The sequence below is a fragment of the Notothenia coriiceps genome, unplaced genomic scaffold (genome assembly GCF_000735185.1).
Source record: "Notothenia coriiceps isolate Sejong01 unplaced genomic scaffold, NC01 NC01_scaffold00013937, whole genome shotgun sequence".
Classification (NCBI taxonomy): Eukaryota; Metazoa; Chordata; class Actinopteri; order Perciformes; family Nototheniidae; genus Notothenia; species Notothenia coriiceps.
This window is the reverse complement of record NW_011346638.1, coordinates 1-14,835: the sequence shown is the minus strand read 5'-3', so window position 1 is coordinate 14,835 and position 14,835 is coordinate 1. Positions and strand designations below refer to the sequence as shown.

General features: G+C 42.1%; 1 protein-coding gene across 3 annotated transcripts; it reads left to right on the top strand.

The window, feature by feature from the left end:
• Positions 1 to 609: 609 nt before the first annotated feature.
• Positions 610 to 12,755, top strand: ivns1abpa (influenza virus NS1A binding protein a). 3 transcript variants are annotated; one of them, XM_010774405.1, is made up of 16 exons: positions 610 to 804; positions 2,694 to 2,816; positions 4,734 to 4,994; positions 5,204 to 5,343; positions 6,080 to 6,249; positions 6,359 to 6,434; positions 6,532 to 6,705; positions 7,262 to 7,387; positions 8,947 to 9,057; positions 9,552 to 9,693; positions 9,813 to 10,037; positions 10,205 to 10,326; positions 10,492 to 10,618; positions 10,892 to 11,023; positions 11,310 to 11,483; positions 11,616 to 12,755. In XM_010774405.1, the coding sequence occupies exons 4-16, from the start codon at positions 5,233 to 5,235 to the stop codon at positions 11,876 to 11,878; spliced, it is 1,953 nt and encodes a 650-aa protein (XP_010772707.1). In that variant the 5' UTR covers positions 610 to 804; positions 2,694 to 2,816; positions 4,734 to 4,994; positions 5,204 to 5,232; the 3' UTR covers positions 11,879 to 12,755. The 3 variants fall into 3 exon arrangements, with proteins under 3 accessions (XP_010772707.1, XP_010772706.1, XP_010772708.1); XM_010774404.1 differs by lacking the exon at positions 2,694 to 2,816; XM_010774406.1 differs by lacking the exons at positions 610 to 804; positions 2,694 to 2,816 and adding an exon at positions 4,221 to 4,324.
• The last annotated feature ends 2,080 nt before the right edge of the window (positions 12,756 to 14,835 follow it).

Here is a 14,835-nt window from a genome sequence, read left to right as displayed (position 1 = left end):
AAAATTAAAAATATAGACCTTCATATAGACATGATAAGCTAAGTCAGAGGAACAATTCTGGTCCGAGGTTACAACAAAGTCCAGGTTGGACTTAGCTCAGCAAGCATCCACCCTGCAGTGTCATTAGTCGTACTGCTGAATCTGACAGGAGCTATTTTAATGATATTTTAGCCAAGAAATGTATACTCAAGTGTGAGGAGGACCCTCACTCATCTCTTAAAATATTGTTATCATGTATTTTCATTACTTTGTTCTTTCCATCCTGCATCCTCATCCCGTAGTTTATTTAACTTGAATCTATTTTATATTTCCAAATGATCTCCCCTTCCTATAAAGCCTTAACCGGGGCCTACAGCTGGAAAATAGCAATCTGCAAAAACCTGGTAAATTACATCTATCCTTAAATATAAGGTTCATGTGTTTGTGCATTTATATGTCTTGTTCAAATAAATAACATAACATACCATAACACTCTAGTATTGCTTATTTTATTCAGGGGAAATGGGGAGGAGCTGGTGTTGTAGGACCGCCCACCGGTGGCTAAGTCACGGGCAGCGTGTCGGTCGCACAGCTTTTGTCGGGAGCGCGCTTTACCGTCACATCCGGCCATTTTTTCTATTCTGTCAGAGCAAGCCCGGAGCAGACCGAGAGTGGACGTGTTTCTCATACAGAGCGGAGCAGACATCTACTACCAGTCCGAAGAGCCGAGCCTGTAGTCGCGTTGCGTCTTTGCTTTGACCAGAACCAACCAACTCTGAATTTGCATTAAATATGTCTAATATCGTTTGCTGTCAAACGCCTCAGGTAAGACATCTTTCTCTTAAAAAATCAAAGAAGAAATGCTGTTGTATTTTTAACGTGCTGTTAAAATGTGACCAGTCGTCGGTTACAACGGACGGTAATGTGTCTGTCTTTCTGCTAAATATTCTTTACATGAATGGCAGATGCTGTCTTTGCTCGTACATGGTGAAAACGGCTGGAAATGCCAAATGTAACGTTGCTGGCGCAGAGAATGTCACAAACAGCAGCTAGCTTTTAAATATAAGTGTCCGTCAACGATTTATTTTGCAAGCTAACGAAATCATGAAGCCAGTCCTAGCTTTGAGCAATAACAAGTGCTCACGACCGAATACATTTGCCACAATCCAATTTATTGAAATCAACCGGTGTGGCTGTCTCATGGCTTCCCATCCTAGCTAAGCAGCAGGTTGTCTAGCTAGAAAGCTAACATGCAGTAGCTTTCCAGCGTGCCATCTCTCTTCAGTTGCTAACTGCTTTGCGTCAACGGTATGCCTTTAATATAAAGTATACCTGCTTTTGTAATCCTTATAAAAGTCGAGATAATAATAATATTTGGTGGACTCTGCTTCCTGACCCAGTTTCATGTGGCGGGATGTAGCTGTATGATTTCTGGCCCGTCGCCAGACACCACGGCCCTGGTACATTACTCCACCAGAGGAGGAGGAGGCGGCAACAGCCGGAGAATGACATTGCTTTGCAGCGAATGGTGTCCAAATGTAAGACTCACCCATTGGGAGGTGGTAGGGTGGGTAGCGTAGTGGTATGGGTACACCCTGTCCTTTACCCACCCTACTTTGGTGCCATCGTCAGATTATATGGGCTGTTAACGGTCTTGACATAATATCGATGCGGCAAAGTGTCTGTCGAGGTTTAGTTGTATTTAATTGAGTTTCTACTAAAATGATTGTTCTCTGCCGATTCTTAACGTTTTATTTCCACAAATGCTTCAGTCAGTGTCTTCCGGCTGCAGGTTGCCCTATGCCATGGTAGTATTTGACCTACTACGCTTTTAATCCGTTTCTGAAGCTGGTAACCTTGTGATAAATGTAGTTTACTGTAGATTATTGATTAAAAAAGGTGAAAACTATTTTTGACTTATTCAGTAGATGATTAATAACACATCATTATCGTTTCGTTACTCGGAAAAATGCAACATTTTACTTTCTATAGACAAACAACCTTTGCATAATTCAGCTGTCTCCATTTTTTTTATTGTCACAATTTTAAAGGGAACCTTTTTCAAGATGGGTTACATGTAACTCTGTTAATTTCCACGCCGTAGAACTGGGTGAAATATCCAGCAATGCTTCTCTTCACCACTGGAGGGCTGTCTAACAAGCATTGATTGTTCAGTAACAGGCCTGCACTTTTGTGACGGACTAATCAGATGGAAAAATGGAGAGGGAAAAAACATTCAGGGCTACCCTTTGTGACAAAGTTGTGAACGTCTCACTTTGGTTCCTTTTGTTCTCTCCTGTGTTTCCAAGCTAACAGCCACATTTACAACTCACCTAGTCTGCCTGCCTTTTTTGTCCTATACATTTCTATATGTTTATTCTTATATTTCTATAAAAGTTATTATCCTGTTTTCAGATTTATGGACCCAAATACTGTGTCCACATACATGGAAAAAAAGATCAACAGATTCCCTAGAAGAAAACAATTTAATAGTCAGCGTGTAATGCTGAATGTCACAGTTTTGATGTAGCCAGACATCATTCCTAAAATGTCCTTTTTTAGTTTCTTTCACCTACTGCACACTGGCTATTGCTAAAATTGTCCTATCATAGCAAATATTTTTAAATCACAGCTGTCATTTAGTTGCCAACTCTCCATTGAATAATTGTCCAGATAGCTGGGGGCGTGGCTTGACTGGCAGAGTGTTTTGTTAGGTGGAGAAATGAGGGGGGAAGGAGACAACAGGCGAGCGTAGAGCCCAGCCATGTGGAGGAGTCGAGCTTTTGAGCTTTAACAAAGAGTCTTCTGCCAGATGTTGCATAACGACAAGAAACTGGGTCAGTGTTTCCTCCATCCACACACGGCATGAATTATAGCTTTCAATGCTCTTCAGTGCAATACAAAAATACCATATTCTAGCATGTGCCATCATGCTTGAGCATTTACCCATAAAATCTCTGGCATACTTGCCAGCAGTCTGCTAGTTTTACACATCCTCCTTTTACTCGTCTAAGCAAAGCGGGATGTTCAGTGTGTGTTTAACTTTTCTCCCTCTGCACATGATTAGCAAAATAAATGCAGGCTGAGGATAGTAATCGGATCCGAACATAATTCCCCCTTCTGATTCTTTTATGATTACTGAATTCACAATGTGGTTTTTAGTTTAGTAGGTCATTGGCTTCAAGTGTTTTGTTGTGGTGTTGATTTGGCACAGCACACACATTTAATTGTGCATTGTGGGGGATTTTAAGTATTGGATTTGTGGCAGTTTCAGATAACAGGCATAGCATTTAATTTTGCGAGGAAGGTTAGATCTGGTGTCTTATTCGTGTACAAAGTGTAGTTGTTGTTGATCATTTGATAATAAGCCATAGCTCACGGCAGAAGAAAATTACTAGATTGTTTTCCAGCTGAAGTTACATACAAACATTATTTCAGTGTAAAGGAGCCATTCAGACATTGGGCTTGCAAGATTTTCCTTTAAGACATTTTTTTTAAGACATCTGATTGTGGATAAGATGATCATTTTTTTATATTGTCTGTCATACTAGCACTGCAACTACGCCTTACACAGTTGTAGACCAAGCTCTTGCAAGGTTAAATATTACTTCAAAGTTAAAGGGCATTCACGCGTCGCCAAGTTATCTGAAAACATGATTGCACAATGATTGTACAATGATTCACATGCTTCCACTGAATGTGCCACTGGCAGCACCTTGACTCGCACCTACAGTGCATCATATACTTGTGCAGTAATTAAGTAAATCAGTCTTTTGTAATGAATTAGAAATGCATGCAAGTTAGATATAGAACACTCGCAGAAAGCTATCTGTCCATGAAAGCCTGGTCACATGCAACATGGATACAATTTCAGACTACGGGCAGCTGCTGTCGTCTGTCTTGCCCCATTTGGTATAGTGATAAAACTGTTGGGCCTGCAGTGGAATTTATTCACTGAGCCTCTCACTGCAGATGGCATAGCGGTGAGGAGACGTTGTTTGGCATGGGATCACGTCAGTTGTGTTAATTTTGGCTGTGAACATCTGATTGGAACAATGTTTTTTACGGCTAGTGGAATATAGATATAGGAGGATCTCCTCTCTCTTCGATTGTGACAGTGTCACCATACTGCATTTCTTACAGGTCAGTGCTTGAGTGACATGGTTTCTATAGGGAGGAGCCAGTCAGAAGGGCTTGTCATATAAGCTAGATTTTGAGTTTCTTTGCTCCAGGGAGAGTGGAGACAGAGCTCAAGGTATTAGACAGATGAAATGGTCTAGCTCAGCCTGTCGGGACGCATCAGCAGGTGTGGAGATTTAAAGCGCTAAATGAAGGGTGTTGTAAGGTAAGAGAATCAAAGGCCTGGGCTTAGATACATGCTGTACACCTTTTGGTTTACTGCATATTGAGATGAAATGCTGGATTTTCTTTTCTTCCTGAATCCACTGAGGATAATATGGTCAGAAGGAGCTACTAAGAATCCTGAATCAGATCAACTGTGCTTGTATTGTGTATGCATGTGGGGAATATGAAAACATCTAATGCATGTTTGGAATATAGCTGGAAGGATGCTAAAGGGGGGGGGTGGTATCTGTGTTCTCAAATGTGATCCCGTGTGCAAGGTTGCCTTGATATACCACGTGGTAGAACTGACTCATGCTAGCATTGCATGGGTGCCAAGAATAGGCTGTCTGTCCACTCAGAAAAAACAATTAACTTTGTGTACCATTCTCTGTTTTCTCCTTTTCTTCTAGGTTATAATGTATTACCAACACAGAATAAGTACAACTCTATAGCCAACGGGATCCCGAGGACTTGATTACAGTCGCTTCAAGCCTGATAGTTTGTCCGTGCGGCTGCTCCCCCTCTCCCTTCCACTCGAGCCTGTTTTAGTCAACTGGCATTTCTTCTAACGACGTCCCCTCTTCGGATAAAGAAGACTCGAGTTCCGCAGTGATCTCAGTTTGCTTTGCCTGTATCCTACTTTCGACTGGATTTGCAATATACTCTATTCGGTAAGGCCATGACTAATGCGTGGGACTGATTATAAAACACAATGCACATTACAGGAAACTAATCCTAATCCTCTTTGGTCATCAATTAATAAAGACTGCTATTACAATATTCCATGGCTGAAAGCATGTTGGACAGAGTGCAAAAGACAAGCCTGCTGAGTATTGTTGCTGATCTTTTTTTTAAAATAATGTTTATTTTTGCTCTACAGGCATACCATTTAAAAAAAGATTCACCAAGATGATTCCTAACGGTTATTTGATCTTTGAGGATGAGAGTTTCCTGGATTCCACCGTTGCCAAAATGAACGCTCTGAGAAAGAGTGGTCAGTTCTGCGATGTGAGACTGCAGGTACGCTCAATGCAAACACACACTTACCCTTTTTAGCTACAACGTAGTGAATCACAAAAATGACAACAAATTTAAAGTAATACAAAAACCATTTGCAACCCAGAAGATATCATTAACCTGTTAGGCTCAATGTAGGGCTGCTCGATTATGACAAAAATCATAATCTCAATTATTTGGGTCAATAATTGATATCACGATTATTAAAAAAGATTATCCATTTACTTTGAAAACATCCATTTATTGGAGAGAAAAAAAGTGAACAGTATGTTTTTAACAGTTGATTCATTCAATTCAACTGAAAAACAAATAATTTATTTAAAAAAAATTGTTTTATTTCGATTGTTGTTTTCATAATCGTTGCAAGCAAAAATCGTAATTGCGATTAAAAATACGATTTAATTGAGCAGCCCTAGCTCAACGTATTGTTTGGCCATTGGTTAGTTCACTGGGGTAACAAGAAAAAAACTCAAGTATTTACTTAAATGTTTCCTGTTATGTTGCCGTTGCTCTATTTCAAGTGTGAGAACCTGTTCCCACCATTTGTATAGTTCAGAACTCTGAGAGACGTATGCAGCCAATAGGAAACAAGAGATAACTATTAATCGTGTAGCTTCTCAGCCAATATTGGGTTTGTTTCTTTAGCTTCTTTAAATGCTCAAACACCACAATTCTAGCAGTTGTTTGTCTGTGACAAAATTACACACATCCTGATTATTTGTCTTCTTCTTTTTATTAGGTGTGTGGTCATGAGCTGATGGCTCACCGTGCTGTCCTGGCTTGCTGCAGTCCCTATCTGTTTGAGATCTTTAACAGTGACATTGAGCCTCACGGAGTGTCTCATGTCACTTTTGAGGACTTGGACCCAGAGGCTGTGGAGATCTTGCTCAATTATGCCTATACTGCCCAGTAAGTAGCACCTTTTGCCTCTGATCCTATCCTATCATATCAAAATTCTCAGCTTCTTTTAAATGGTTGACAACCCCCTAATTGGTTGTGTCTTCTCTGTGTAATACAGGCTAAAGGCAGATAAAGAACTAGTTAAGGAAGTTTACTCTGCAGCCAAAAGGTTCAAGATGGAGCGAGTCAAACAGGTATGTTTTTAACGGTCTACATTACAGGACACGCCTTTAGGAACACAGCTTACAAACAGATGTTTTAATAAATGTCCACTTGTCCCTCACTTCTCAGATTTGTGGTGACTACCTGCTTTCTAAAATGGATTCCCAGAGCGCCATCTCTTTCCGTAACTTTGCCAGCTCTATGGGAGATGCCAGAGTTTTGGCCAAGGTGGACGCCTTCATCCAGGACCATCTACTGGAAGTGTCTGAACAGGAAGACTTTCTCAAACTCCCCCGCCTCAAGGTACTAGCTTAAATGTGCACTTATGTCATTTAAATTGGCCAGGATTGGTGGTCTTGAGTTGAATGACACGCACTGGATTAAGCTCTGTATTTTTACCTTTCCGACATGAGATTAACATGGCCTATAGTAGGAAGGTGTGCCTCTTACAGATTTCCCTTCAGCTAAAGCCGGCTGAGGATGTATTTAGGGCAGGGGACTTATGGGGGCATATGCAATAGTAAGGCCGAGCCCAGGTGGGTTATAGTGTACATGTTTTTGTTCAACATGACGATTGCGCAAGGTACTTTATCAGAACTCACTTGTTGAGGTAGTGCAAATTTGATCAATCAAATATGCATGCTATTCATTAATATTGCTGATGTCCGTGTGTAAGGATACAATGTTTAATCCTGACCCTATGGCAACATTAAGGGATTATACAGGTAACATCAGCCAGTAAGATCAAGTTTAGTTTACAATAGGGGTCATTATGTTATAAATTGTTCTGCTACGGAGTCTCTTTATTCCTACTGTGTGTACATCTGACTCCTGTTTCATTCCCTTTGTGTGTTTACAGTTAGAAGTAATGCTAGAAGACAACCTGACCCTGCCCAGCAACGGCAAGCTCTACTCCAAGGTGCTCAGCTGGGTGCAGCGCAGCCTCTGGGAGAACGGGGACCACCTGGACCGCCTGATGGAGGAGGTCAGTACCCGGGCGAGCAGGCTCCACTCTCAGACTGATCCTCATTCCCACCCTGCCCCTTCCCTCCCCTCTGAATCCTGTTTTTGACATTAAGAAGTCATTAAGGGGGCTGAAGTAGAAAAAGCATGCCATTGTCATGCTGCTATGTCAGGATTGTTCTTTTTGTTTCCTCTGGTTTGTTGAGGTTTTTGCAGTAAGAAACTCTGTACCCCTGAACCATACTTCAAATTAGAGGTGAGCCCAAAAGAGCTGCGTTTGCTCTTGTTTTTTGTTTCCACTGTTCTCTTTTGGGTCTGTGGTTGGTTTATGTGCAACCCCATCGGAGTACGAGTATCTCAGTGCTCTTCTCCTCTGATACACAAACCCAGGTTCTCACAGAGGTGACCCTTTATTCACTGCCACTTTACTATCTGAACAGGTTTGTTGCTCCAGCACTAACAGACACTCCTCCCCGTTGATTTATCTCTCTTGTAGGTTTATTAGCAGCAGCAGGAGACCAGACTGAAGAGCCACGACTGAGCCACCAGGGTAATGAGTCTGAGAAAGAGAGGGAGGAGAGGAGCACTACTGCCTCTCCTTGCAGCCACGCAACACTGAGCTCCCATCTGTCCGTGCCACATATACAGATGCATCCCATTTCTGCATTTACCAGAATACATTGCCTCCAAACCTTTGGGATAAATACAAGTTGTTTATTGGCCCTTTGGCACAAAACAATATATTCTCATACAGGCCTACTTATCCATTGAAACAATCAAGAACCAGTCAAATTGGGCATTGCACATAAGCATTTAAATTGAAAAAATCTTACATTGGAATAAATTAATAATTAACCATCCAGCTGAAATTGAATTTTCAGCACATTTGAATCAATTAAAATGCCCTTTGGCCATTTTCATTTTTTATTTAGATTGTTTTTCTGTCATTTCTCAAGATAATCTGTTGCCACAGTAAAACCTGCCCTTCAAATGGTCAACTAAGGGACCACACAAACTATCATTCTATTTTATTATGCTTATTTTGTTTCCTGAATTGAATCCATCAATGGGTATCTTTTTTAAATGAGCTTGAGGGCTGTTACAACAGCGCCACCACCTTTAGTCATCTGGATGTGACCTGGACATTGTGGCTGCCATCACAATGACCAACTTGTTCAGCTAGAAGACCGGTTTCCAAGCAGCAGAGGTGGAGAGAGGGCCACATGCAGCCCCCCCTCCCCCTCCTCCTTCTCTTGATTCTTCACAGAAGATCTTTCCAGATGCAGCTTCTCATTCTTCATCAGCTCCCTCTTTTTTTTTAGATGCAAACTGTCAGATTCCTTCTTGAGCTCGAACACTTAATGCAGCAGCAGCAGCAGCAGCAGCAGCGTGTGTGTTTTTAAGGGAAGCTTTTAATCCAAGTGACCGAAGATCCAGGCCTTCGTCCCTTCCCCCTCTTCCTCTTCACAGCCCCCTTCCTCCTACTCCTCTTCCCTCCCCCCTTTCCCCGTTATGCTGAGGTTCTCAGTGTGTTGCCATGAAGACAGCCACATGGGTATGTTGTTGCTGTTTGTGTTTCAGGTGCAAACGCTGTACTACTCACCTGACCATAAGCTGGTGGATGGAGGGCTGGTGATTGATGGGCACAGTGAGGTGTTTGGTGGCGAGGAGGACCACCTTCAGTTTGTGCAGGTACTCAACAGCTTGTGCCTGGCTTCACTGTAATGAAGTCTCATTTTGCTTGGCAGTGTGTGCCTGGCCATGCATAAAAGTAATCGCAGCCTGTGCCTGGCAAGAAGTAGATATGGCTCATTTAATTCCACAATGTTAAGACAAATGTCAGTGAATAAACAAATGAGCAACGATGCCTGCCTAGCTATGCTGTTGAGCATATATTAAAACTACATTTTAATATTAAATGCTAATCTCCCCCAGTTGGGAATGGGCAGATTTCTACCCTCTTTGTGACTGAACTGTGTGCTGTTAGATCTGATTGTGGTGTGGTCTGAGACAGTAGTTTGCAGTGCTGTGTTGTTGGCTTCAGAAGGCGTGAGATATCAAAAGAAACGTCTACATTAGATCAGCTGGATCAGAGCGTAGTTTGGGGGTATGATTACCTGGTGTGGTGGCCACTGGTGGGCCTGTGGTGCAAGCTTGGCTTCTGTAGCTGCACTGTGCTCTTGCAGAAGAAACCCGTACGGGAGAGCACCCAGAGACAGATGAGCTGCAGCTCCTCGGGAAGCCTGTCGCCCTCCAACCAAGCAGCTAATGCGCCCAAACAGACCGGCCGGAGAGAGTGGAAGTACATCGCCTCTGAGAAGACCACAAGTAAGTGAACATGAACTGCAGTACATTCAGAAATATTGTTTTATTTAAATCCTATGCATGATTGAGGCTCCTTTTTTCAACACTCGAATGGCTCTAACGATCTCCAATCAAACCTCTAGACCACACCTACCTGTGTCTGGCTGTGCTGGATGGCGTGTTGTGTGTGATCTTCTTGCACGGTCGCAGCAGCCCTCAGACCTCCCCCTCTGCCACCCCCTGCCTGATGAAGAGCCTCAGCTTCGAGGCCCAGCCCGAGGAGCTGGAGGAGCAGCCGCTCTCTCCCATGCATTACGCTCGCTCCGGTCTGGGCGCCGTGGCCCTGAACGGAAGACTCATCGCAGCAGGTTAGCACTAAACGCTTCTATATCAAATGACTAAGGTCTATGTTATTGGAGCTAAAAGGAGGTTGTGATACTTGGGAAAATAAATGCTTCTCTCTAGGCTTGATTGCAAACATGATGACCACAGGGATCCACTGTCTTGAATGTGATACATTATCTTGTTCCCACAGGAGGATACAACAGAGAGGAGTGTCTGAGGACTGTGGAGTGCTACGACCCCAAAGAGGACCGCTGGACCTTCATTGCTCCCATGCGGACTCCAAGGGCTCGATTCCAGATGGCTGTGCTCATGGTACAATTACATTTTCATCCTGAAGCGACATTTTGAACATTGAGCAAGGAATCCAAATATCCACTGCATGCCTCCCTACTCCCTGTGCAACTAGTGGGGTTTCTAAATTCTCTTAACTTATTGTAATTGTCATAAAATAATGATTTTGATATTTCCGCCTCACAGGGTCAGCTGTATGTGATTGGAGGATCAAATGGACATTCTGATGAGCTGAGCTGCGGGGAGATGTACGATCCACAGGCTGACGAGTGGGCTCAAGTACCAGAGCTGAGGACAAACCGCTGCAATGCAGGTAGGTCCCTCGTTCTATACCTGATAATTGAATTTAAAAGTATTATCCAGGAAAACTCTTTCATCAAGTAGCCTCTCTGTTGCTAACGTCAAGCTAGTTTGACTATTCAGCTCATTCCTGTCTTATATTGTCCACAAATAGTTGTTTCTGTTTCAAATGTCTCACTATTGTTCTTGTCTAACTTTGTATTTGCATACTGTATCCATGTTAGTGTTGGAGCTTCTGCCCTGAGTAAATAAAGGTGTAATTCAGTCAACGTCTCTGTTTTTAAAGGCGTCTGCTCATTGAACAACAAACTCTACGTTGTGGGTGGGTCGGACCCCTGCGGGCAGAAGGGCCTGAAGAACTGTGATGCTTTTGACCCTGTGATCAAAACCTGGTCTAACTGTGCCTCCCTCAACATCAGTACGTTTACACATACACTAATAATATAGTACTAATATATATAATTTGAATATGTATAACATGGTCTAGCCTCAAGCATAAAGCTGAATAATGTATTTTTCAGAGATCTAACAAATTCCTGTCTTCCATACACTTTAATTATTCCCTCTGGGTGTTGCAGCTCAGAGAACATGTTATTCAAGACCAAGAGTTGGATGGCTATTCATCAGAGACTTGCTTGTGTGATAATTGCAGCCCGAGGAACAATTAGAAAGTTTAATTCATTAATCACATTTTCTTCTTCCAGGGAGGCACCAGGCTGCCGTGTGCGAGTTGGACGGCTTCATGTACGTGATCGGAGGGGCGGAGTCGTGGAACTGCCTGAACACTGTGGAGCGCTACAACCCCGAGAACAACACCTGGACCCTGATCGCCCCCATGAACGTCGCTCGCAGGGGGGCCGCTGTCGCTGTCCATGCAGGTCAGCTCAGGAAAACAATGAGCAGTTAAATCAGCTGCTGATCTATGGCAGCATCATGTGCAAAAATCAACAGGAAGCAGACAGTTATTTGTTTGTCATTATGTTGATAGTAATGTCTCCCCCTCTGTCCAGGCAAACTGTTTGTTATTGGCGGCTTTGATGGCTCCCACGCGCTCCGCTGTGTGGAGGTGTACGACCCCGCCCGCAACGAGTGGAGGATGCTGGGTAGCATGACGTCGTCCCGCAGCAACGCGGGCGTGGCCATGCTGGGAGAAACCATCTACGCTGTGGGCGGCTTCGACGGGAACGAGTTCCTCAACACGGTGGAGGTGTACAACCCCGAGACGGACGAGTGGAACGACTGCACCACGACCCTGTCTCCCCTCTCTGACTGAAGGGAGGAGGGAAGGGGGTTGGAGTTTCAGTGCTTTTCCAAACTAACAGGCTTAGTGACGTAATCGTGTTTCGTGATGTTTTGTCTGTGTGGGTGGGGATGGGGGATTGTTGTGATGAGGGGTCTTCAGTGAAGACTGGCTTGTATTTGGCGGGTGGGATAAAAGGGAGGGGGGCGGGGGGGTTGCCCAAAGCAACATGACGCCTTTGCATATTGCATACAATGTTTTTCGTGCTGTATATATTTTGTTTCTTCCTCATTTTTTGTCATATGCCAACATTTAATACACATTTAGTGCTTTTCTTTTTAACTTAGAGTTGAAAGGTTTTTCACTGGAGGGTTTTCAGATGAGCTAGCAGTTATCGGTCACTTGGAACCTGGCAGTATGGTGACAATTGGCTTTGAAGGTTTTATTTGTAGAAATGTTACTTTGCTCACATATAATGGTCAGTGGTTTGAAGCCTTACTCGGAGAGTGCGAGTTAGAAAAAGAAACACCTCAAGGCTATTTCTGTCATTTTAAACAAGCTGGATTGCTTTTTTGAATCTTAAATGGCCTTTTTTATATTTTTTTATACACTGCTGATTTACTGATAAAAGTAGTAGCAGATGGCTTGAAGTCAATGAATCTAACCAGTGCCAGTTTTAGTAATACCTTTGTGCACACACCACACACGCACAACCATGCTTCTGCTAACCAAACTTTTGTTATTGTGATTGAACTAATCAATGTATGTAGAGATGCGGTTTACTGAAGTTTCTTATTTCTCTTTTGTGTTTTAAAGTGTCAGGCATTGGCAGATTCTTCTGGAGGGAATGTTAAAAACGAGAATTAACACATTTGTAACATTTCTTAATTAATAAATCATTTAAATCTGATTTTGTCTCCAGCCTACTCTCTGAATGTATGTCATGAAGTGATAATGGACAATCACTTTGCCACACCTGATTCCATTGTTTGTATCAATCTAAAAGCAACTATGCCAGGATGGTTTTAATATTTTAAGTAAAATATGGAAGATGGTTAGCCTAGTTGTGACAGTATTTTTAGTTTAGCAGCTGAACAAACCCAAGTACAGCTGATTTGCTGACTCTAAATGTAGATTTTACTACCACCTCGACTTCCACATGTCCTGCTCTAACTATCTAGTAACTAAGTAGCGGTCTAAGCTTTCAGGGACTACCACACTAAGCCAAGTATTTTTCTGCTCCTCTAAGTGTCTTTTAGGGGAGATTATACTGAGCCGGCTCTCAGACCTCAGCAGGAAGGGACGCCAACGTCACTATGAGCTGCTGAGAGGACCAGCATCTGCATGACCTCAGTGGCGCTTTATTAAATCTCTACCCAGCACTCATTCATAAGTCAGGCCCTGATAATCTCTGTTGATACACCTCACAGTCATTGGGAGGAGGGGGGGGCAGCAGATGGGCCATGTGCTACCGGAAGCAGAGGCTTAAACTCAGACACTGAGTCTGTACTCTAAGAAGCAACAAATTATGTCGTCTAACGTCCATCCGGCCTTGTTTACTGGGAACAAGCTTTGCTGGCTTCCTCGCGGTTTGAAACAAAGAAGTGGCAAAAGTAACAAAAGCAAGGCCATAGTTTATTGTAAAGGCAACTACGAATGTAAATGCAGTATTACATGCATTTATAAAGCTCAAAGCGGATTAATGTAATGAGCTTCCTGTTGTTCATTATTCATATTTACAACCAGCACAGAAACACCTCAACAATTAAATAATCCAGAGGAGATGAACATTTGGGTGAAAATTAAGACATGTACAACACAATTTACAGAATAAAAGCTGTTTCATGGCAGATAAACAGTTTCTAAAGAGAGAAAAGGTACAAGTGATTTGAATTACAAGTTCCTGTAGTCTATGTATTAACAGTACTACAGGAATGCTCCTGTAGTATAAGACTATATTCCTGCTACTGCAGTATTTTTGACTTTTTTTTGGAATATTTTAATTATCCAGAATATTTATATTGTTTTTATTTGATATAATCATTTTCATCTTATGTGTAATTGTTATTTCTCTTTTCCACTTTTTAAGTATTTGTATTTTAATGTCTGAAGACACTGCTGCTTCTGTAACAAAACCATTTCCCAAATTGGGATCAATAAATTATATATCTATCGTTTTGCACATGCTGCGCTGGCATGAATATGGATTATATTTAGAAATTAATAAAGAGGACATTGAAAATTCAATGCACCCTTAATAAAGGATTGTGTTTTTTTTGGACAGTAAATACTGACGCAGGAAACTAAATTAAAGGTCACAGTCCAACTTTACTGAACAGTATGTTAAAATACAGCGTGTCTGCATAGCGTCCAACTCTGCTTTGAGATAACGAGACAGGAAGCTCAATGACTTCATCATTGGCACCTGTAACTTTTTCTCTCCCCTGTGTGTGTGTGTGTCTCTCACAGCAGCAGCAGGTGTAATCTCAGACTGTCACCTGCGACCTGATCCACTTAGTCATTACACACACATGCACTCACACTCAGGCCGTTTCTCAATCGCGAGTAAAACTGCTGCAGAGCAACTATTTCAAGTATATTACGTCATCGAGTGGCGCCGAAGGACTGTTTAAATGCATGTAAATCAAATCATAGACATTTATATATTTTATTAATTTATATATATCTATGAATCAAATGCCCAGCATTCTGCACCACTCTATGACGTAGTATACTTGAAATAGTTTTTTTTTTTTTATGTTTTATTGAACATTTTTAAAACATACAAAAGCTCGGTGAGGATATCATCAACTTATCAGCATAAGTGCAAGACATTCATTCACAATAAGAAAAAAAAAAACATAAATAATACATCCAATAAGAGCCAGGGGGAGAGAAAAAAGCATAAAGGCACAAAAACATTTAAGAGGCATTAAGCTTACTTAAAATAATAACCATTTGGAAATGTCATTGCAAATCTTTATAGACAT

What these genes read in the sequence shown, in the direction of transcription:
- ivns1abpa (XM_010774404.1), top strand. Translation starts at nt 5,233, where the DNA reads ATGATTCCTAACGGTTATTTGATCTTTGAGGATGAGAGTTTCCTGGAT. An exon ending in TCCAGATGGCTGTGCTCATG is followed by an intron (nt 10,327 to 10,491) that starts GTACAATTACAT and finishes TCCGCCTCACAG; the next exon opens with GGTCAGCTGTATGTGATTGG. An exon ending in GACAAACCGCTGCAATGCAG is followed by an intron (nt 10,619 to 10,891) that starts GTAGGTCCCTCG and finishes CTGTTTTTAAAG; the next exon opens with GCGTCTGCTCATTGAACAAC.